We start from the raw sequence: 25,256 nt of genomic DNA on the forward strand, positions 1-25,256 counted from the left end.
GCACCGTCTTTGGCCACAACAGGTTTGTTTTGTCTGCAAGAAAAACCTCTTGCATTAATGAGCGCTTGAATAGGGAAATGAGCGTGAACAGGGAGAATGTGGCCCCCACGTTCTGCAAAATCGGACGAAGCATTATACCTGGTTCTGCTAAAAAAATAATAAAATAATATATAAAATAAAATATATTTTAGCCTTTTTTTTGGGGGGGGGGGGGGGGGGGCGAAGAGACACTCTTCATTCTCCGAGAGCTTTTTCTTTTTTAAGATGTTGTGTAGACATGTGAAATATCATGAGTGCCAAACCATTGACCAATTATAAGTGCTAAATTAAAAATAATTGAGGACTGCACCCAGGTAGATCCACAAGTCAGAATGGATAATTGCTCTCCATATACAGCAGATTAAAGGGCAGTTGATTGAATAATGATTATGAATTATTCAATCATAATATGAACGCATTGTCTGGCTATTAAAGATACAGGCGGTGGAGCAAAACTGTTGACATTTAGACAACAGCCATAGCACAATCCAACGCAACACAGGGACTTGTGCTTTTGAATGCTCACACGTACTAAGGCATGCTCAGAATGTTTACACAAGGCGTTTCGGCACAGTGCTCCGCACTCATGGCTATCTCGTACTGTTGGCTTAAGAAATCATCCGTGTCCGGTATCATGCACTAAAAATACACTTAAAACTGTAACACACTCCTTTATGGTCAAAGAAAAGGCTTTAGGTGCACTACAGGCCAGCTTGTTTGCTGTACAGATACAGTTGATAAATGTCACATTATGTAGTTCTTGGGTCCTTTGTTCTCTTGAATTTGATTTATGGTTCAAAACAGTAATTCATGTGTTAAGGCTTCTCTTCTGTACTGCCACTGGCTGAACTCCTCCAACCTTGCCATGCCAGTTCAACTGTGTTGATTTAATCTTTGAAAAACCTAATGAGTTAAAGTGTAGCTCCAAATCTTTGTTGAATGTAATGACAACGCTTAATTTAAACCCAAAATATAATGAGGTTTCCCCGATTTCTAAGATTTGGTCACATAAATCATGAGATGAATCTTAGATACCATGATCACTTAATTATTTTAACTGCCAATGATAGTCATTCAGTTGAAGCAAAATGATTGTCATTTTATTAGGTGTTTAAATATGTAAAACACACATTTGTTGTCAAAATACAATTTACTCTACACAAAAACATAAAATGCCACACAAGCTTAATAAACAATCTACATAAAAAAAAATACTGCACTTTTTGTATGAAAGAACCACTGATGCAAATTGTATATTCATAAGCGAAAAACAGGTTGTAATTGCAATAAACCTTTTCAGTTAGTTTTTGGGTGCGGCAAGAAATTGATGTCAAACTAAAAGCACTTAGAGACGGCAGATAGTTTTTTGTTGATGAAAGTCTGGCGTATTATTATGGAGCGCTCATTTAAAGCCCACAGGCTGACAATCATTTTAAAAAGATTTTAAATGTTCAGCAGTTTCCATCTGTCTTTGGCACAGTCAGTGATTGATTCCCCTTGGAACCGCTGACAGCTTCAGAATCTTTGCTCGTGGCAATATAGTAATTCTGTACCACCAATCATAACACACCCCATCCCTTATAAAATACATACGGGTCAACAAGCACAACATACACTCGTTTTTCAATTGTTTTAAAAACAACAGTTGGAAAAAAAATTGAGTTTTAAACAATTATCCTAAAGACCATTATTTTTGGTTTGAAGGTATTCCATTTTATACAGTGCATTACGTTGAGATAATATTTTTGTATTGGTTTTACTTTTAAAAAATATATACAAAATGCAAAATAAATTTTAAAATAAACATGTCTGACTGGAGAAAACATTTCCCAAAATTGTTCAACTTTACTCGTATTAATCTGAAAATGTGTGAAATACTGTAAAAATAGACTTGGGTTTTGGTTTCTAAAAGCTTTCCTCTGAGACAGACAAGGCACTTCAGCCATTTATTAATATCATTCTTTGGCAGAAAACAGATATATGTACATAATACACAATAGGAAGGGAAGTTATGTGTACCTTTATATAGGCACATTCCCTGTGTGAAGCTGATCTCTGGACGGACAGCTGTCACAACTGTTTCGACACTGTTTCGACACGACATACTAAATCTCTAAAATGATAAATATTGTTTCGTAGCTTTTCGTGTTGGCCTCTGTTGTCACTTTGCTGTAAAAGTACCCCATAGCCTCGGAAACTAAATGAAAACAGCATCTTTTGTTTGGTTGTTTTTCTTTTCTTTCCTGAAGTCCGTGCACATCAGTAACACAAAGAACACCGCAACACAATAGAGCAAGCTTAAATGCCTCCAAAGTGTTTCCATTCGACACCCCACGACAAATGTCTCAACACCAGACTGCTTTTTGATCACTGATGGTGATCCTTAGGCACTAGTGTGTGTGTGTGTGTCTGTGTGTGTGTGTGTGTGTGTGTATCTGTTCAGCTGATCGTCTCAGTCTTAGGTGGCTGTGTCGGGGGCTTAGCTGGCTAAGGGGCTGCCCGGCTGCATGGGGAGGGGGGACTCATGGTCCTCCACGACCTGCATCCCGGGAGCTAGACTGTGGACGTCCTTCTCCTCCGCCTCCGCCGCCGCCGGCCCCGTTGAAGGGCCTGACCCCACGACCACCATGCTCAGGTCCTGAGGTTCCTGCTGGGCCTCATCTCCTCCCCTCCCTCCGTCCCCGTCTCCCTCCCCTCCACCGCAGGCCAGGGCAGCGTCCCCGGCCGCCCTCCTCATCCTCTCCCCCTGCTCCAGCCTTGCGCGCCGCTCCTCCGCCTCGATCTCCTCCGTGGTGGGGATGGAGTTCTTCTTGGGGCGTCCCTTGGGCTTGGTGGGGGCCTCGTGACCTCCTTTCAGCACCTGGAGTTTGCGGACACACACACACACACACACACATGAGCTCAGAGGAGCCTCCTCCAGTGATGTATGGCAACAGCAGTCAAAGGCAACACCGGTTATTATCGTAATTAAGAGAAGACGTATTGCCGCTGGCTTCTCCATTTTTACACTCATTCGTCTTTAGATTTAACGATTTGAGGTCCTCTCTCTCTTTTGGTTCTCGGGAGTTGATGGCCCAAATACACAACGTTTGCTCTCATTATCGCACCCTTCCCCTGTTTCACTATCTCCTTCCACTTGTCCTCTTTCCCTGCTTCCCCTTTGACCACCCTTTGGCCTTTCAGGTACTCTGTCTGCCTTGCCGGCACTTCACCGCGGTAACAGCTGTGTTTGAGCCTTTTCAGTGTTTTAGATTTAGCATTAGCTTACAGGAAGAGAAGCATGTGATAGCTAGACATATACAAGGTTACGGACAACATGCTGTTGACTTATGGAGGTTAAGCCGAGTTGAAGAAGCGGGTTCTCTTACCATTTTCTTCCACTTCATGCGTCTGTTCTGGTACCACGTCTTAACCTGGAGCTGTGTGAGGCCGAGCGATTGAGCCAGGTCTAACCTGTAGAAGAAAAGAAAAGTGGCACATTTAGAAATGATGTGTTTTTAAGGCTTGAGTAGAAAAACAATACTTGCTTATATATATATTACAGGTATTAGTGCCAATGCTAATATATTGGCACTAATAATATATACATATACCGTATTTTCCGCACTATAAGGCGCACTTAAAAGCCGGTAATTTTCTCAAAAAACGACAGTGCGCCTTATAATCCGGAGTGCCTTATATATGGATCAATTGGTTAATTGGTTGATCCATACTGGTTGTAAACGGCGCTCTGTCAAAATGTTTCAGTATGAAAAACCAATAAAAACAATTTAATAATAATAATAAAATGTTTCACTACGACTACGATAAAGCCACACCGCTTGCAGCATTACGGCTATCGTAGTCAGTGCACACAGCATTTTACTGCGCTTACTCACAGTCCCAGTATCTCACAGTATCACACTCACAGTATCTTCTATGCTATGCGCCTTATAATCCGGTGCGCCCTATTTATGAAAAAAGTTCTAAAATAGGTCGTTCATTGAAGGTGCGCTTTATAATCCGGTGCGCGTTATAGTGCGGGAAATACGGTATATATTTTATATATATTATATAAATACATTTTTTTATATATTTTCATTTCATGATTTTTCTGATTTACCCGATGTTTTATCTGAGGCTCCCAAGTCAATTTCATAGTGAGACACATAAGCATTCATCGTACACCTGCAGCCGAAGGGAGCTCTTGTTGAGCCCTCTGTACCAGGGCCTCTGATGAAATAACATTGTGTTGTGCTGTAACTGGTTGGTTGTGGTGGGTACAGTGAGGTGGGAATGCATCCACCACATGGGCCCCCAGCCATGACGAATGAAGCTATTGGTCTGTCGGGGTAACGCTACACCTCAGGAAGGAGCAGATAAACGAACAAGGGGATCCGTTTTGTCAAGGACGAGGGGTGTGTGTGTGTTTGGGGGGGAGTACGGGGGTTTATCAAGGTTCTGCAATGTGATTTCCCTTTAACTTGTCTCTGCTCCCTTCAAAGCCATCTGGAGGGAAAAGGCTGGGATTGGCTCTCACTCTCTTCAGACATTCAGAGGGAAATCACTTTGATTTGAGGAAGTGGAAGAACCAGAAGGGAGACAAAAAAGAAAGAGAGACTTCCTCTTTGTGAAAATAATAGTGTGTTTGACCCTTATATTAAAAACACATGGCGGTGAGTGCATGCTACCCTTTAGGAAAGAAAACTCACGGACAGAAACACAATCGATCTAACCCTGTACTGCTACATTATGTGTGTAGTAATAGTTTCGGGGGGGGGGGGGGCGCGCAGGGGGGGATGGCTGCACCAGTGGAAATAGACTTATGTTCTTTTAACAAACCACACACTTTTGAAGGAAATGTTGAAAGTTAATGAAAGACCCGAGCAAAACCATTGTTGAAGCGAAGTGATGACTATAACGATGATGATGTTTCAGTCATTGAATACTGTAATTTAGAAAATACTAAAACGATTAGGACTTGGCCAAATAAATTGGCACTTTTTTTTAACATGCTTCACTTCTCTTTTGGCTCCTCAAAAGATTAAACTAACAAAGACTTGTTAGTTTCCTTAAGGGACATGACATTTAAACATTATCTCAGATTCGCCCCCTAATCGAAGTGGAAGCCATGCCACGCCTTTAAAGGTTATGAAGTAAAGCGATAAAAAGGGGGATTTCTTTTTGCATCGTTTATGTTTAGCCGACAGCCAGGGGTTTAATGAGGGGAGTTCTGAGTGTCAGAATCAGGTATTTTGACAGGATGTAGTGCTTTAGCACTGTGGTCTACAGGGCTTCTTGGTTAGTTTTGATCACTGAGTCCTGCCGTGCCCGGGGCTTGTCCTATGAGAGGACGCCTGGCTGACTGCCATCAGCTCACAGGGTGGGCCTTCCATTGATGTACTCCTATTGGGATTCCAGGTGGGGTCTTTCTCCCCACATATTTAGGTTCGGGATTGTGAAAGCAATGTTTTTTTGTATATTTGAAGCGTTGATAAAGCTGAATACTGCTGTATACACAGGACATTTCTGGGTGCAATAGCAAAAGCATTGAGTTATACTGCATGTGGCATTCGGATGATTTAACAGCCCGTGTGTTTTCATTCATTTTATCATGTAAAAGGGAAGGCTAAAGCGAAAAAAACAAGGCGTACTTTATGTACACCTGCACCTGTATAAGATACTAGTTAGATTGGCATTCAACCAATGCAATGCAGTTATGTTCGCTTGGATTGGCATGCGACCATGTTTGACTCGAACAAGGCCGTGTTTCTTGGTAAAAAACGTTAAAACTCAAAATGTGTCGGGTTAAATTGTTACTGTTCTCAACAAGATGGCTGATGTAATACCCTGGCAGAGACCAATTCACATTATGAAATACCTTCCCTACAGAATAAATCAAATAGGTACAGTATAGTTAAACACTACTTAACCGTGTGTGTGTTTGTGTGTGTGTGTGTGTGCGTGCGTGCGTGCGTGCGTGCGTGCGTGCGTGCGTGCGTGCGTGTGTGTGTGTGTCTGTGGGTGCGTGAGTGTTCATGCATGCGTAAATGCGTGGGCTTGAGAGATAATGCGTGCCTCGAGTGTGTGTGCAGTTGCATGCCTACGGGCGCGCCTGCACGCGTGAACTTGTTGACGGTGTTTAGGTTGACCTTTGACAGCGAGCAGCTGTGGCCAGCATACAAGAGGCCAACATCAGGCCAGCGTTAGTCAGGCCAGTGTATGTCAGGCCTGACTTAGTCAGGCCAGCCTACGTCAGGCTAACATCAGGACAGCGTAAGTCTGGCCAGCCTACATCAGGCCGACATAAGGCCAGCCTACGTTAGGCCCGCGTACGCCAGGCCAACATCAGCTCAGCATACATTAGGCCGGCGTAGGCCAGAGTAAGCCAGGGCAGAGTAAGCCAGGCCGACATCAGGCCAGCGTACGTCAGGCCAGCGTAAGCCAGGCCAGCCTTTAGCCATTAGGCCAGCGTACCGACATCAGGCTTGATGGCGACCTGACGAAGTGTGAAGCGGGGCTGGCATCAGGCCGGCGGCTGAGGGTACCAACCTGTCGGGCGTGGAGAGGTACTTCTGCTTCTGGAACTTCTTCTCCAGGCCCATGAGCTGCAGCTCGGTGAAGATGGTGCGGCTGCGGCGCGGCTTCTTGAGGCGCGGCCCGCCGTGCTCCGTGTCCGACTCGCTGCTGATGCTGACGGGCGTCTGGCTGGGCGAGGAGTCGGAGCCCCGCGGCGGTTGGTGATGGTGTGGATGATGCGGGTGGGGGCTGCTGCCGGAGAGCAGCGGCAGTTGCTGGGACCCCCGGCCCGGGGACGGGGGCTGGGCGAGGTGGGCGGGTACGCTGGGGGGCTGCCGTGTGATCACGGAGAGGAGCGGGTAGGAGCGCAGTGAGGACGGGCCTGGAGAGGGGGGGGGGAGAGAGAGATAGAGACGGTACGTCAGTTGTTGCAATACACCCGAGTTGAACACAGCGGTCAGGTTAATAATGTCTTTGGCACCCCCACACTCTTATCGACCGTGGGTAATTGCTCAGACAAGGCTGACTATTTAATTGCTTGGTTTTAAGTATGAAAAGTGTTTTGCGTCGACCCCTGCGATGCCCGGGGTGGTGATCTCGATGACGCAAGCCGTGTTTTACAACGCTCCTCTGAACCCGTCAGATGAACCATTAAGTGTCAGGGAAGGTTTCCAAAAACACTAAATAATCTGTGGTCCAACAACCGGGGGACACACATTGGCATGATGCAGAGGTTCAATTCTACAGTCACACACACACACACACACACACACACACACACAACATCTACAAACACTCCTGTATAAATGCATATAGTTCCTTCTTTCCCTTTTTTCGCTACCACTTTCAAACTTCACACACACATGCACACACTGTAGCTCTTCACGCGGCAGACAGAAGCTACAAAAGGTTTTTTTTGTTGACGCCAGGATCAATAAAGCGATTAACAGAGGACTTCACTGGGGAGTGGGTGTCTGGGAGGAGGGGCGTTATGAGGGGAGGGGTAGAGATCAGGGTTATGGGTCGAATAAAACAGAATGTCTGCCTGTAAAATCCTTATGCCCTGTAAGACCACTGGGTTTCATTTAATTTACTATATGCCTGTAGTCCATGCTAGGTAATGCATGTGTGTATGCTGCACATTGATCTGTGTGCAAATATTTTTATTAAATCACAGGGGGGAGTTAAGGTGTTAAGGCCGCACATCAGAAACAAAACCAACAACTAAAACATATTTATCTGAACATTTTACAAGCCATACCACAAACGACAAATAACTTACTGCCATCGACACACAAACACACGTTGAACCAGTTGTTGTCACACACGTTCACACACACGCACGCCCATACAAGCACACGTACGCACGCATGCACATACACGCAAGCAAGCACACACACACACACACACACACACGTAAAGCAGGCTGACTGTAGCTGGAGGGAGATGACGGAACGGGACTAATGTGTTGGGGGTGACACACTCCATGAGTGTGGTGCTCGCCCTGCCTCTGATATAGAAGTGAAGCAGACGGACAGAGGCATGTGTGCGCACGTACGCATCTAAACATCAACATCTACAAGACGTGTGTACTAGCGAAGATGTTATCATGCATGATTTTATGATTTCATGCTTTTTGCTCTCTCGCATTTTCGGGGTGAGAGAGAGTGTGTGTGTGGGGGGGGAGAGCGCGCAAAAAGCATAAAAGCATGAGTGGGAGCCACTAGCGAGATGGAGAAACCATTTCAGGGCACACAAATGCTACACTTTACTTCGCTGTCTAAGACAAACCATGTTATTATTATTCCTGCTAGACCGGCTGGAGGAAGTCAGTCCATTCTGAAATATCATGAACATATTATATAGCTGTATGTTCCCGAGAGACATTCTCACAGGTGCAGCCACACACACACACACACACACACACACACACACACACACACACAAACACCCTCACACAGATACACACGCACGCCCTCACACACACACACACACACACACACACACACACACACGCACGCCCCCTCACACACACACACACACCCCAGACACTGCCTAAGGCTCATCATGACATCATGCTAATACGCTTAGATCATGGCTAATCTTCCAACGTGAGACTGCTGCTGCTGTTGCAACAGGTCCAGACAAGATATATTTCTTTGGTAGTAAACTCTCATATTTTCCAGTTACTGTTTGTCTTTTTTTACATGTGATTCTCCTCTTTCCCCACATTTCTGGCCTATCGCTCTTATTCGGATGTATAAAGTTAAGCTACTGCCTGGCTTGGAGCAACTGAAATGGTTCCCTGTGCCGGTTTAAAAAATATTACAAATTCCTTTAAAAAGTGTCAGGGCACAAAGACTTTTGTGCTTCTCAAAAGAGAAGCACAACTTCTCTTTTGATAATTGTAAGATAAATACAGTAAAACTTTACACTGCCAGCCAGTTCAGTTCACGAGGCCCAAATCCGCCACATTGTTGACAAGCACTGAAGCCCCTTCTGTAGTCTACAAATAAACCGTTTGAGCAGTGGTAAATGCTGATCTCCAATGCAGATAGCGCAGTGATACTCTTCATAAGCACAATCGGCATGTGAGGATCGGCAGAAGTGCTTACGGTAGTCGCTGCAGAACACATACCTGATAAGAATAGACCCTCAATAGGCCGTTTGCAAAGCATTCACTTCAGCAACAACTCCTACCGTTAAATACCCCGAGCCTAATTCCATCCCTAATCTCCCTAACCCTAACCGATACAACCTTTTGACCTACTGATTATAAATGTGCAACAGCACGATAACAGAACTATATTTGTTGTAAAAAAATTAATAAATAAAGCGTGTTAAATGACTCATAAAATTGCAAACACCAAGTACAATCAGTCCTAACTCCTAAACTCATTAAAAGCCGCTGCCAAATGCTCTCTTTTCTTCCAGTGGATTATTCGCTGCTGCGTTGTGACATGTGGTTGGGATGAACTTTTCAATGGTTTGGGTATAAATCCTGCGTTGACAGCTTTAGGGTGTTCAACGTTCAGTCAGACAGGTCTAGGTTCTGGCCCTTCACTCAACGGGCTCGAGCCTTGCCCTGTGTGTGAGAGCCTCTTCATCTGCCCCGACCTGGTGCTCTAATTAAAACCTTTCACCTGTGTTGCATGACAGATCTCCACTGCTAAACACCCGTCCTGCATGGTTGGCTAAACGTAAGGTGTCAGGAACGTGTTACCGAGTTCTGAGCCCCACTCTCCTTCTTTTCCCGAGCCCGCCGCACAGGGTCACTCTGCCCCATCGCTGTGTTTACTGTGATGGTGTTGCGTTACCTCTGAGTGTTAAATAAGCATTTAGACATGAAACCTGATCCAAATCCATTCTCCTGTCGTAGCTGGGAATCAGCCCTGAGCATAAGCTACATTTATCAATGGTTTTATGAATCGTTTTGTACATGTACAGGTATATATGACACTGTTAATGTGGGAACGATGTTATCTTCATTTTAATGTGTGTGTGTGTGTGTGTGTGTGTGTGTGTGTGTGTGTGTGTGTGTGCAGGAGCTTATGCATGTGCATGCCTGCATGGATCCATGCGAATGCATGCGTTTGTGTGGGTGTTGTGTGTGCCCGTCCATTCTTGTGTGTGTGCATTAATGTGTGTGTGTGTGTGTGTGTGTGTGTGTGTGTGTGTGTGTGTGTGTGTGTGTGTGTGTGTGTGTGTGTGTGTGTGTGTGCAGACACGTGTGGGTGCGTGTGTGCTTAAGCTTTCAGATGTGCCTGAACACCAGTCTCAAATGTGTGGTTGTGTTTGAATTCAATGCAATGCGTGTTGACATGGGCGGAATCAAGCTCTTAACCCTAACTTCTTTATTAACGACAGGCTTTATTGTCTGTTCTGCGGATTAGGAGTTTAACATGGAATGGAGAAAACACTTTACTCTCTGCCATAATCCACGGCTGCATTATGGAAGCATCCAGGCCGGTCCTACAATACCACAGCCGTGCCTCAGGCCCTTCAGGGTACGCACACTCCTATTTTGCAATTTTTCATCGCCCTGTCAGGTGAGATTACACCATAGTTGATCTTTATCTTTCTCACCTCATCCAGAAAATGCCACTAAAAGCCCTGCCGTGGATCCCGCTGAGAGACAGGCCTCCAAATAAAGTATCGTAACCTTCCATTACCCTTTCCCTGCTCTGCCCGTGCAAGCTAATGAGCCGCTGTGTGTCAGGGGGCGAAGCGTCTCGGTCTCTCTGACCGTGTAATAGAACAGCAGCCAATAAATGATTGTCACTGTGTCCGCTGAGATTCTTTATTGTCTGCGCTGAAGGGGTCTGTTTCCTGATACACTGGTTCCTGCGACTAATGTTTATCAGCAGATGAGAATGGCAACGATCATAATAGCAGCAAGAAGCAAGAGGCCATGCATAAGTGGAATACCAACAGTAAATTATCCAAAACAAACTATTTGTCAACACGACGAGATGACCCCCTTTCCCCTGTCCTTAAGTCCTGGCAGGCCGCTCAGTGTTTTACCGGCCCCTGCTGGACGAGAGGCATTATTGCACTTTTTAGGGCAAAGAATGCAGAACTTTCAACTTTCACTGCTGGGGTAGGGGGGGACCATGAGTTGCGGCGGTCCACTGTTTGGCCCTGGTCCTATAGGAGCCTGCCAGCTTCTATATCAAGCACTAGCAGCCATTGAAGTTGGGGAATATAGTGTGTCTCACACCCCCGCAGCCACAAATAAGTGGTGGGCACAGTGTTCTGATATGCAAGGCGGGTTACTCTATCCATTGGAACAGGGAAACGGAGAGGTGGTGGGGGGTTAAACCCCAGTCATAGTGCCCTCTAGCATACGCCCATCCACATGAAAGAGATGAGAGAATTGCTTCCTCTATTTTTATCCTCTCACCGATGTCATCATCGAGTTGCAGGGGGCAATTATTTGAGTTTAAAGCAATTATCATAATGATTACTACTACCGCGTATGACAGTTTTATTGTTTTGTTGTGTTCATTTCACATTGAAGCACACTTAAGAAATCACTTATTTCTTATTTATGATCTGCAGATAGAGCTAGCAATCCATGCTCAAAATGTATTTATTTTGTGTTACTGTGTGTGTGTGTGTGTGTGTGTGTGTGTGTGTGTGTGTGTGTGTGTGTGTGTGTGTGTTTGTGTGTGTGTGAAAGAGAGAGAGCGGGGGAGAGAGAGGGAGAGAGAGAGAGAGAGAGAGAGAGAGAGAAGGAGAGAGGGAGAGAGAGGGAGAGAAAGAGCGAGAGAGATGCAGCGTGGGTTAGGATGCTGTGGAGTGTGTGTGTGTGTGTGTGTGTATGCGTCTGTGTGTGTGTGTGTGTGTGTGTGTGTGTGTGTGTGTGTGTATGTTTCATTGAGTTAACAAATGTATCAACAGCTCTCTAGGTAGGACTGTGTTTGATATCAAGTCACACTTAATAACAAAGTGAATTCATGACACCAAAATATGCAATGTTGAGCTGTGTTAAATATTCAAACTTAAGCAAATTAAAGACGGTGTGTTATCAATTATAACAGGCATTTTATTTATCATGGATTTTATCACTAATCACGTTAATTTAATACATATATATATAAATGTATATATATATATATATATATATATATATATATATATATATATATATATATATATATATATATATTATATTTATATATATATATACTCAAAGACACTGACTATTTTATTGAATATATATTTTACTCAGCCATATCTCTTTTCGTGAGCATGTTAATAGCACTTTTAATTGATGACCTATATTAATTTTATTATAGTATAAATCGAATGTTTTGTAAGATAATTTAAGTCGAAGGTTCATGCAGATGATACTTTTGGCGGGACTTGAATTGAGAAAATAAATCATAATGAGTAACAATGAATTACTAACAAACTAGGCCAATTAGTCAAATAAACCAGTTACAGCTATGGAATAGGGTGAGGGGTTTATGTCAGAATTTGTGTATGCAAAAAGAAATAGGAAAAAATAATAGGAAAAATGTATGCAAACACAATTGACTTCACTTAGTTAAATCCTTGCGGGTTTGATGGTCCCAAAAATATCAGTATTTTTGGGATCAAATATAATACATGTATATAAACTTCAGTATTGACAACCATGATTGTCATTTACTTTATACATCACTACGTTTTTCAAACCTATTGCGTATCTGTTTTGTGCCAATTCTGTCATAGGGAATAATGAAAGTGAATGTTGGCCAATAGGCCTACCTGCCTATTTTCCAATTATATTTTATTACCTTTTTTCACATGCTAAACCAATATCACTTAATGATCAAGTGTCCCGCATAGCCCAGTGAAAGAACCCTTTCAAATATGACTCAGGGGCTCTTCTCGATGATCAGTCAAGGAACATAAACGAGCTTACCCGAACACGAGTGGAGAGGCTTCGGTCGAACGATCAGCGACGGACAGGCCGAGTATAGAGAAAGTTTCTCAAAATAATCACACGTTTCCTTGGAGAGTATCTCGTCGATCATGAAAGTTTTGTAGCGCCGCCTCGCCGCCTTCAGCTGCCCGAGGGAGGCGAGCCTTAACTCGGCTTGACAGTGCATGGCTTCCCGCTGCTGATCAACCTCTGGTCAACAACAACAGATTTGTTCACCCTAAAGTGGTTGAAACGTGATAGACGAAGGGCTACAACGGGATTCGTTACACTGAAATCAAGATTTGTGATGTGTGTATTTGTAAGCAGATCTTGTGGTAAAGCTAATGCCTGCTGCTCTATCGCTGTGGAGTGGAGAGCGTCAGGCTGAGCAGAGCGCCGCGGTGTGAAGTGAGTACAACGTGCTCACACCCACCGCTATATAAACCATCCCAGTACACTTCTTTACTGGTCCATCCCTGGACAGGCCAGATTGTCAATCATACGCTCTTTCTCTCTCAATCACTGTCCATATCTATCTATCTTTCCCCCCCTCTTGCTCTCTTGCTCCCCCCCCCATCTCTCTCTCTCTCTCTCTCTCTCTCTCTCTCTCTCTCTCTCTCTCTCTCTCTCTCTCTCTCTCTTTCTCTCGTTATTTCTTTTCTTCCTCTTCTTGCTCATTCATTACAACGCACAGCGTAGACGGACACTATCGTAGGGATTAGAAGGTGTTGGGACAATTTGGTTGCACGGATTGTTCATTTGAATCGTATTCGGCCTATAATAATAATAATGATTATCGTTTGGAAAAATGTTTGTTGAAGAAAAATTATTAATTCTGACAAGATCATGGATTAGGCCAGGTATGTTGCCTTTAGGCTATTTATCTCCAACTTTTAACGTATTGCTCTTGTAATTAAAGTGAACAACAAAGTTTGAAATTCATTTAGCCAAGGTTTCACATCGCACGTGTGCCTACAGAACATACATATATCGGTTATTGCAGACATTATTCGTTGATCTGGGGGAGAAATTCTCAGGGTTAAACCATCAAAAGGATAATGCTGTTTATTGAAAAAAAAAACGATGATACAGCCTTTTTTGACAAATTGGATGCTCTTTTGTAATTTATATTAATGACTTACATAAATATTACTATTAAATAATCATTATTATTTATAATAATAACTTATTTATTATTGTAATAAGAATCATGTATTATTAGTATTAAATTGTGGTTGCATTCCTCTCTGAAATATTTGTCAAAGTTAAAAATAAACTTGTAAATGTACACAGGCCCGGTATGGTTTACTTTAGACAGGCTGGTTAATAATATTAACTTGATAGAGGTATAGGCCTACGATGATTTAAATCTGTTTTCCCCTTTTCATTCCTTTTTTATGCCATTGTAAAGAGTTCAGGTTCACTCGTGTGGAATTGCCTATTTATTATTTATAAGCCAAAAGGCTGGGATAATATATACTTTAAAAGTAAGCTGTATGCAGAAGAGAAGGCTTGGTTTCAATGGAGTTTACCTATTTCTTTATTGCCGTATGTTTGCTTTCAGCAGAAATAGAGGATAATTCATTGCAGAAATCTATAAAAAAGTAGGCCCACATAAAAAGAGCATGGCCTCCAGCAGCATGTGCTTGTGGCACAGGCCTATGGCTTGTAGGCCCGTTAAAGAAAAACGTGAACACAAAACTAGAGAAAATCTACGCTGTGCTCAAATAAGGTCTAGTGTTGTTTTTACCTTTCAAATACAACCTCACATTCTGGGCTATATGCTAATCAACGGTCCTTTTTTTTTAAGTCCGTAGCTGGTTTGTCCTTCGTTATAGCAAACGCTTCACATCTTGGAAAAAGTCCTCTCATAGCAATACAAACAACACGACCATTATTCATTGTTATTATTATCTCTCATCGCAGCACCATTCTGTGTGTGTGTGTGTGTGTGTGTGTGTGTGTGTGTGTGTGTGTGTGTGTGTGTGTGTGTGTGTGTGTGTGTGTGTGTGTGTGCCTGGAGCCTGACTGACGGACCTGGATGGGCCCCTGAAAACGCGCTCCCGTCTCAACTCAAACCAACCATAGACAACCAGAAGGACTCCAGCACCCTGCGTTCAGCCTTTTGGGCTTCTCCTGGTCGCAACAAACGTTTCCAAAATCCTCTCCAAGAAATCTTTACGTAAGATTGATTGAGGACCGATTGTTACATGGAACTTGAATATAAAACACCACTGAGCCGTCTTGAAAACCTCTTTCGTTCATTAGGCTACCATTACATATAACGTGTTGCATTCCTAATGCATCCACACAACCCCTCAGTGTCAGGGTGGGGGGGAAAGGATGAAGGTGGAAGAAATACATCGGCTTTGCATAGAAAGACGCTCAGGTTATCTTGACGGGGGTGATGATAGAAGATGAGAACTGATGAACCGTTAAAGATCCTCCCCTCCTATGTAGCTCATTTCGCTGGATGGGGTGATGAGTGGTCGGAGGTGATTGGGATGACATGACGGGACCGCATGAACCCAGCAACCTGAGCTTAAGGGTCCAAAAGATGGTGGCGCGCGCTCTGACTACTATCCGGCGCAATGCTGGGACAAGGGAGGAGGGTCAGGGGTGTTGGTGTCTATGGTACTGGATCCCCCTCTATACAGGCACGTTGCTGCTTCTATAAAAGTCCACACAGCAGCAGCAGCAGCAGCTCCTGAAGTCTAATCCGACGGCTCTGTTGCGGGAGACGCCAGGAGAGATCACTCAATTAAACCAGTTATGCTGCGCATCAGTAGCAGCAGGCAATAAGGGCCTTCCGAGTACCGCGGGCCCGGTGTCGCGGAATAGGGGATACCCTTCATTAGGACGCGACTCCGGGAGCATCGCGGTTGCAATCCGACACGGGGCAGATTACAAGAGAGATATACGGGTTGTGGGGGAGGGGGAGGGGGGGGGAGGGGGGGGGGGGGGGGTGCCAATGGACCTCCACTTTTGGATCCTCGGAGCTTTATAAGGGACACGCTTGTTGCTGCACCGCGGGAGCTGCTGTTGGTGGGCCGTAAGCACTTTCGGAAGGGTAGATTATGACCTCGACGTGGACATTAAGGGATTTGATTGGCCCGTGGTGAAGCAAGCCAGGAGCAGAGGCCGTACCATGATCAGCAGCTTAGAGGAGCATATTTTTAACATCAGAAGTTGAACCAATTATGGGACAGAACAATGCTTTTTAATTATAGGCTAGAATGTGTGCCGTCCAAATCGTGATGAAATGATACCGTCATATTTAAAATAAATAAAAATAAAATACTATTAAGACTTAAGATAGGCCTACTGCAAAACTTGCATTTTTGTTATAGAATATGGGCCGAGCTTTAGCACGCTGCAACACTTTTATACAAAGTGGCTAATATGGTAAAATAGAAACATGCTAATTGATTTAATTCAGGGGTATGTGTGGCGCCACCTATAGATTAACTCATAACCTCTGAGAAAGCGTATTAGTTTCACATGTGACATTTATAGAGAAGGCTGTGTTGTTTTGACACAACTGCATGGGGTGCCGTACAATAGCCAGCACTCCACTTGATCCAACACAAGTAATCTGACCGACCTGTAAATAACACTAAATTAATAGCTAAGCTAGAAGGCATTCTCTGTGTGTGTGAGTACTGTAAAGCTGCCACAAGTCACGTACACAAGACAGGTTGTAGTGAAATTAACTTTGTAATATACAGTAAGTGTTTATAAAACATGTTGCAATATCAGGAGAAGGATTATATAAAAAATTGAAATTAACCGCTCAACAGAATGGTCGGTTGATTAACATAAAAAGAAAAAATGAAACCAAGATTTAAGCAAATGTCAGGGAAGTGCTGCTGGTTGATTCCGCTGGAATACCTGAAGTATTGTAAAGACAATATCCATAGTTTTAAGATGCCTTTTTCATAATGTCCATAAAAAAAATCCAATGTTATTATCAAAATGATTAAAATACATTTGAACAGTATATAAAAAAAAAAACCTATACCAACAGCATGTTTTTTTTTTGAGGGCTTGGGGTATATAGTCTTGTATTCCCCCATCAATGTTTTCCCCAACACATCCACTCCCAAGTCTTAAGAAATCACATGGAATACATTGACAATTGTCTGAATTTAAAATCACCTTAAAAGTAAACACTTCAATTCTCCAACTAGTATCAAAATATACAAACAACCTGAGTATACACATATCTTTCGTCCAAATAAAACTCAGGATCTCCCTGTTCAAGCAGTCCAAATTAAAATAAACAAAAAATAAAAGACAATCTTTTTTTTTCCCCTTCCAATACAAAAGAAGCCTCTCAGTAGCGTCTATGTCTACCCTCCTGATTTCCACGTTGTCCACCCCGGTGGGTGTCGTAGGGACGGCCTCCGCCGTTGTCATGGTGACGCCCAGTCCGCCTGTCGTTGTGGTGATAGTTGTCCCTATTGTGAGTGTTCTGCTGGTGACGGCTGGACTCCTCTGTGTAGCGCTGACTCCGGCCGTGGTGGGTACTGCTGTTGTCGTTAGCGCCACCGCCGCTGTTGTTGTACTGCTGCTGGGACGAATGTCGCTGCCAGTTTGAAGGGTTGTCCTGCTGCCAAGAGCCGCCGCCGATGCCACCAGGGCCCCCGCCGCTAGGCTGGTTCCTCGGTGCAGCTCCGGCTAAGCCCCCCCCATTCAACTGCTGAAGCTGCTGCATGTGCAGCTGCAACATCATGTTGTTCATCTGAGGGGGCAACCAGAATACAATGGACAAATTGTAACAAGGTGCATGTGTACAGACCTGTTTTATACAAGGGCATCAATTTGCTTTTAAAAATAATCTAATAGTTACGATATAGTGGTTGAGCTGCATGTCCAAACTTGGTTAAAAATCATGTGTCCAGAAGGGATCATTAGGTTACTCTGGACCATGCGACAGGGGACGAGGACGGAATAGAAACGTACCACAACATGCTTCTGCAGGCTGTCTGGAGAAGAATATGACCTTTGATTTTGATTTTGAGGAGGAGGGGTGTAAGGAGGGGAATTCCATTGGACCGGGGTTCTGTGAGGAGCAACATCAACAAAACCGTTAAATATTCCCGACAAACAGCTTACATCTTGTGTGCATAAGGTTATGGTAGAATAAATGTATTCTATGTCTTTTTTGTGCCGCTTCACCAAACTGTTACCGAATAAATGTAGCTATTTTAAAAAATAAATGTAATTGCTGTTTGAACCATTACAGATGTGTATATTGGATGGTTCAACCAGAAGTATCTCTGTTGCGTATAGCTGGCTCTAAAAAATATTTATATATTAAACAAAAAATTGATGGGTCATCCATGTAACCAACTTACATTCGGCCATGGGGGTTGGGAGTGCTGCCAGGGCTTGTGTTTTGCTGCTTCCCGGGGCTGTTGCTGTGGCTGCTTCCTGTGGTACAACAGACGGATGAGAGGGGATGTGCATTATGTTCAATTGATGAAGACATAACTCCGCTCATGAATACAATCCGAAAGGCGGCGGCATTTCACCCCAAATAAAAAACCTGAGCATCCTAAAACACCACATTGTTAAATGCTTTGCTACAGCACAGAAAAAAAAGGCTTTGCAGGGTTGCCAACTCCCACGTTTGCCACACGCTTTAATCTTCAGCCTCACGCTCTTACTACCCAAATAATTCTCACGGCAAAACACTGCGACAGCAGAGATGGTAAGGCAAACGTTTTATGGTCAACTCTATACTCTAGAAGATAAGTAAACGGCATGTTTTATATGGCATTGCCATGGAGCTGTATCTTCAACTACTTGGTTTGGTGAGCGAGTGTTGATTGGACAGTATTTCCCTGGGTGGTAGTAGAAGTCAGGCTATATCCGTAGATTTTAGACCTAAGCTCACACCAAATGTTAAACTCCATATTATTTAAAACCCTGAAGGTGAATTGAGTCGAAACATGGGTACGTGATTCAGTACAACCCTGGTCTGCTTCAATCATTTAGAATAATTATTGTTTTATACATCTACCATAATAATCGTATTGGACAAAGTTTTCGACCAGCAACCATTCTGAACGATTCCCTTGTTAAAGACACTCACCTGATCTAAACTGAACACCGATAGTCTTGCCGAACAGCGTCGTGCCATCCAGCAGCTGCATGGCGTAAGGCACCGACACTTCATGTCGGTACACAGCGAAGCCGAACGTCTTCTGTTTTCCTTCGTTGTCTTTGGGAATCTTGGTTTTGCAGAGAGGTCCAGCCTGCGAACAGCGGACAGGCTCAGAACACAAGAGGTAGTACACATTTCCCCAGTGCACCACAATCAGGAACCTAGATATTATTAACCGTACGTAACTGTTCGCGTTATTTGTACTCCTTTCAACTTAGGTCTTGCACAGCCATAATACTGAGATAAAACGAAGTATTATGTAGAAATATAAAAAAGATAAACGTCAAAGTATTAGCCTCCAATTAGGACACTAACGTTATAGAATATAATGTATTATAGATTCATATTAAACTATAGAAATATAAACGTTTAAGTTTTATGGAACCATGTTGAACTATAGAAAATCAACTCTGAACAAGAAGCCTTATGCTAGTTAGCCGCACCAAGCTAACGTCACGTTACCTGTACAAACAATTCAAACAATATTTCTTCGGACACTCTTTGGTCCAAATTTCGAATAAACAGAGTGCGATCGGCTTCTTCTTCAATTCCCATTGTGCTAACAGCAATACAGCCCCAAAGCAATGATGTATCTTGTGTAAACAAACGATGGCTAAAATCTGTACCAAGGGCCTACGCTTGCCATAAAATAAAATGCTGCCGTTATATGCCCGCATATGTCGTAAAACATTTTCTGACTTTATGACGTAAAATAAGGCAATATTCAAACCAGCCTTTAGGGGGCGGTAAAGTAACGTGCATTGTATCGCTTTGAAGTTGATACAAAAAAAGAACGAATGACAAAATGTATAATTGTCAAGGTACGACGATCACATTTGTCTAATGCATTAAATGTATGTAATCATATTTCTCAAACACCACAATTTGTTGTATGTGCCTTATCAACTTATAAATCCGGTTCAGTCAGTTTGCTGATGCAAAAGCTCATTCAAAACATCTCAGATCTAAAAAGTATATATATATATATATGAAAGAAAGTGTGTTAAGGTTCATGCACTTGACATTTTTATTTTTGGTGAGGCTGTCTGATCAATAATAGTTTCACGTTCCCTCTTTTGTTTATTTCATCATAAACTTTGCAGTGTGTGTTCTGTCAAGTGTGTGTGTGTGTGTGTGTGGGGGGGGGGGGGGTTGTGTGTTTGTGTGTGCACCATGGTGAATATAACATTGGGGAGCAGTAGAGGTCAAGAGTGTGCGTGTGTGAGGGGCTTGACCACTGCCTTAATCAGATGGGCCTGATCCTGTGCCCTCCATATTAATGAGATTGATTGGAAAGGATAATGATTCTCCTTCATGCCTTCGAAACTTCCTCCATGGTTTTGGCGTGGGGGTAAATCACCTATAAGCAGGACAGATAAGAATAGCACGTCAATGTCAATTTGAAGTACTTTGTCCTTGTGTTACCCTTCTGGTTGGATCACTCATAACCCTCAATTATCCAACCCTATGTTCTTCGCCTTCACAAATCTGTATGCATCATTTCAGAGTAAGTTTTAGGATGAATTACAAAGCTTACTCTTTATTTATGAAATTAGCTTCATTGTATTATATAAAAATATGTTCTTCAACAGAGCTTTTTATTATTAATCTATGCGTATGTCTGATGAGCTTGTTGCCTGCAAGTTACAATCGCCATCCTTTTAGAAGTTTGCAGTACTTTAAATTACAGTAGGTGGCGGCATTGATCTGAATGAAGTTATCTTACTAGTACCCAAGTACCCTACTACTCACACCTATTTTTTCCTTTTTATTTTTTTTGTTGAAGACTTTATCAGTGTGAATAAGAGGTGAATGTGCGTCGAGCCTATATTAGATCCTATTTTTTTCATAATAAGGCATTAAGTATTTCTGACTTTGTAGAAAATGCCATAATAGGCCAGTGGTTCAAAGATAATGACTATTTTGAGTTATTCATGAACATTGAATTGTACATTGTACAGCATTGGATGTTTGATTCATTCATTAAAAAATGCAATCCAGGATGTTCTAGCAAAATTTTAACAGAATGACCATGAAACCACTGCCCTCATTAGTCATGCAAACTCAATATCCCACAGAGGACGTCTAATTCAGATGATTTCAGTTTTTCCATATTAAAATGCTGAACCCTTTTAGACTGCAATGTTGACCAGCTGATGAAGTCCACACAGTAAACATTGACATTAGATTATTGCATGGAAAGCTTCTGATGATTCTATAATCATGAGACTCTATAACAATGCACAACAGTCCCCCTTCTATTCTCCCAGCAAATTTAGCATAATCTTGTGCAACCAACAAAATAAGAAGTCTTAACTTCAGTATCAGGATATAAATATTGAGTAGATAATGTCTTAAAATAAGCTATTTCTTGTACCCTCAATTGCTGTTTAAAGGACTGGAGTCTTCACATTAAATTTGGTCACACTGTTTTAGGTCAAATTAGAAACATGGCCTAATAGGGAGCAGAGGCCGAGGGCCAGATCTCACACACACACACACACACACACACACATGATCCTTTGGCTGATTGGGCATAATGGGAGCAGGCGGAGAATGGGGGCTGGTGGCTAACCACCTCAGGTTAATCAGCCTTCTTTTGCCTTCAGCTCCTAACCCCTCCCTCTCCCCTGCTCTTTGCTAATCCCTTTCCACCTCATTAATATTCATAATCCATGTGGAAAAGAGCAATAGGGTGGTGTGTGGTTGTGTAGTTGTGTGGGTGAAGAGGGGGTCATCGAAGCGGACATCAATATTCGCCGGACGAAACTTTAATTGCGCCTGTGTGATGTCATCGAGAATCTTGCCGCCCAGTGTGTCAAGCGTCCCACTAAATTGACTGCACACTCACACACTCGCGCACACACTCCCCACCATCTTCATTTAAACCACACTAAACCACTATTGGACAGCGGCCCAATAGAGAGGGTCTCCTTCTTGAGTTCGCTTGTATTCTCTGAGTGTCAGGAAATAGAATGCCTCTCGTTTGAGTAGAGCCGGGGTGGCACATGTCAGTTATTATTCAAGAGCGGGGAAGTGTATGGAGGTCCCCCTGAGCAGGGCCCGCGCCATCGACTCTGCACACAAGACCATACACACTCTATTCCCTGGATAGTCAACCAGGGACTGCTGCTCTGTTCTGATCTTGGTGGCTTGGATCTGTGCATCAGTGCAAAGATACACTTACTTAGTGCAGGATTTGCACAGTGCCCCATCCCGGACGTTGTTAAAAATAAACATGAGAGGACTTAGAAGAAACACAGTGACACGCACATACACACAGACCCCAGTGCAAGTGGCGTCCATTTTTTTTCCCTCCAGATTTCTCTCCCATTGCAACATGCTTATTATCCCGATATCGGCCGTCCATGTTGCCGCACCACTGACAATCTGTGACTTTGTTCTATTCTTTTCACTATCTCTTCCCTTCTCTTCTTCATGCATGCAACACAAATACATGCATATTCATGGAGCACAATGCGGACACTTCCGTGGTACATGCATGCACACACATTTCCAGCCTAAGACAAAAACAAACAATCAAACATGCACACACACACGAATATGAACACACACGTGCACACAAAAATGGACACTTGCTTTAACACACACACACACACACACACACGGACACTTGCGCGAACACACACACGTGATCACATACAGAGTTGCATGGGGGAGGCTACACCCTGTTGCTCTTCTGCTGCAGTGCTGGAACGCAGTAACAGCATGGGAGACAAATCTGGCACCAAGCCCCACACCTACAGCCTGGCTGCGGCAGGGGCACCCCACTCTCCTCCTGTGCTCCCCACTGCCATTACAGCACCCATATGACTTGACTCCACCCACTCCCCAACCCCACCACCCCCCCACGTCCACGCCTACGCCTCATTTCCACCGAGGCTCCTAATGACTCAAATTAACTAAAATGATTAAGAGCAAGAGGGAGGGGGATGGTGGCTATGCAGGGGTCATTAGAAAAATGGAGTCAGATGTAGCAGTGGTTCTATCTCATGACATGCTACTCCACAGTGCTTCCCCGCCACATACACCTTACATTCCAACACACACACACACACACACACCTCCCCCTTTTTGTGCTGAATGAACAGAGGTGTCAGCACATTATAAAAGGCTGGGCCATCCAGAGCCCAGCACCCCGCCTCTAGAAGTCCTTTTCCCAACGCTGACATACAGAGGGGGCTTTTTTAATCTACAGAAAGGCCGCCTTTCCTATAGGAGAAAATAATGGTTGTTGTTTGATGCTACTACAGGGAACCGTCCCCCATATGTGTATGTTTCCATTATGGTAATACAACATGTTGGTGGTTCTTTTTTTGAGTCGTACATTACTGTTAGAATACCCCTAGCCTTGAGACCTAATGTCCGACCTCTAAAAAGTCAGTGATGCCAGTGGAAAAGAATTTAGCGTGCAGCCGTGTCATTTCACGCCGAGCCTATCTGAATTGCCAGAGTGTTTATGACGTTCGTGAGAAGGTCAGACATTTCTCAATCTTGTTGGCGCTCGGTGCACAAATTAATTGCAGAATTTGTCCGGTTTATGGAATAAATGAATGGACTAGACTTTTCAAATTGGTATTCAACCTCAAAGCAAAACTTCCAAATCTATTGAAAGCTCTCGGGAGAGTTTGGAGTTTCTTTTATTTTTTATATCATTTTTCATTTTTTTCTTCTTTTTCATTTCCTTCCCTGCCTTGCCCCGCGCTCCAACCCTTTATCTTCACTGTCAGGGTAAAGCACATTACTTCAAACCAACACACACGCACAGCTCCCGGCAGTGTTGGGTTCCCTCAAGCGACCAAAGCACAAAAAAAGATCTAATTCAAGAGTAGTTTGACATATCCGGCAAGATGGGCCTGTGTCAGATCCATTGGATGCTATTCCACAGGTTCAGATCTGTCATTGTCACAACTCATATTCTGAATGTTGCTCTGCTATTCTAGGCTTGTCTGTAGTTTCTCTGTAAAAAAATTTAAAAAGCCTAGAATTCCTTGTGACTATATAAAGGGAACACATGTAGGATTTAAATTGCCAATATATTAATAGGTTGTAGGTGAACTTAAAATATGTGACCTTTCCCGGACTCCCTCTGTTGTGTAGAACAGCCTGTGAGTTGATTGCTATAATATTTAAACCATGACGTTTTTTCCAGGAAATATGAAGGAAAGGGATCTTTAAGTGCTCTCCGAGTGCCCTAAAGAAGAGCTAGCATTAGCCAATTTGCATGATTGTGTAGATAGCAGCCGAGAAATTGAGCGACTGGCTCCGACCCCAACCCCATTGAGGACTCCAACAACAAAGGGTTGGTGGGGCCATGAGGAGGAAAATCTCTTCCACAGTAGGTCTTACACAGTACCTTTTTAAATTCATGTATTTGTTATAAATACATTAATGTTACAACTTAATGATGTGCGTAATAGATAAAAGGCAAAAAATTGGTCACAGCTAATTAGATTTTAATAGCATGAGCGCATCTAGTTTAATGAGATGTGTCATAGTACTGGCATAGATTCGATTGAGCTGCGATTGTCACCATACACACATCATGTGTTGTGAAATATTTGGCTGGAAACATTTTAATGCTTAAGCTCTCTATCGGTTACATTGGATGTAATTTAATTTTAATTTGTAAAAAAAAAAAACAGCCAAAAAATGACACAATAAATATAAATAATCTTGCTTGTACACTAAATTAGTTACATTATAAGAACATTTCTGAAATAACTGCATAGTTTGTAACGTGTCTGAGAAAAAGTTATACAAGTAAATGGTGAAAGACATAAAAAATATAATTTTTTTCACTCTGAATTTAAATATGAACGGAATCTCAACGGAAAAGGAATCATTAATCATTAATACGTATTTGAACTGATTTAAAGGGTGCATTTATCAGATCAACATGTTTATTCAGAGGCGCAGAAGAAAATCCTAATTTAAGGAATAATTTAAAAATTGCACTGGAGAAACACAATGTGCTGAAATGTACTGGACTGCATTTCCAACCACCAGGCAGATACCACAGCATCACATTGATGATGAGGAGTAGAAATCCTCTCAAAATAGGACCTTGTATCAACAACACGCCCACCTCCTGGCCCTTACTCTGCCTGGGGA

General features: G+C 43.1%; 2 protein-coding genes across 2 annotated transcripts; both read right to left on the reverse strand.

The window, feature by feature from the left end:
• Positions 1-1,181: 1,181 nt before the first annotated feature.
• barx2 (BARX homeobox 2) lies at positions 1,182-13,308 on the reverse strand. The gene is made up of 4 exons (XM_079732645.1): positions 12,950-13,308; positions 6,571-6,919; positions 3,408-3,492; positions 1,182-2,899 (listed from the first exon to the last, which is right to left on the reverse strand). The coding sequence occupies exons 1-4, from the start codon at positions 13,134-13,136 to the stop codon at positions 2,519-2,521; spliced, it is 1,002 nt and encodes a 333-aa protein (XP_079588771.1). The 5' UTR covers positions 13,137-13,308; the 3' UTR covers positions 1,182-2,518.
• A 3,339-nt stretch (positions 13,309-16,647) lies between these two features.
• rbm7 (RNA binding motif protein 7) lies at positions 16,648-19,758 on the reverse strand. Its single transcript, XM_079733568.1, has 5 exons — positions 19,584-19,758; positions 19,050-19,212; positions 18,310-18,385; positions 17,915-18,014; positions 16,648-17,693 (listed from the first exon to the last, which is right to left on the reverse strand). The coding sequence occupies exons 1-5, from the start codon at positions 19,674-19,676 to the stop codon at positions 17,286-17,288; spliced, it is 840 nt and encodes a 279-aa protein (XP_079589694.1). The 5' UTR covers positions 19,677-19,758; the 3' UTR covers positions 16,648-17,285.
• Positions 19,759-25,256: the final 5,498 nt, after the last annotated feature.

The sequence above is a fragment of the Pollachius pollachius genome (assembly GCF_949987615.1).
Source record: "Pollachius pollachius genome assembly, chromosome: 3".
NCBI classification, from domain to species: domain Eukaryota; kingdom Metazoa; phylum Chordata; class Actinopteri; order Gadiformes; family Gadidae; genus Pollachius; species Pollachius pollachius.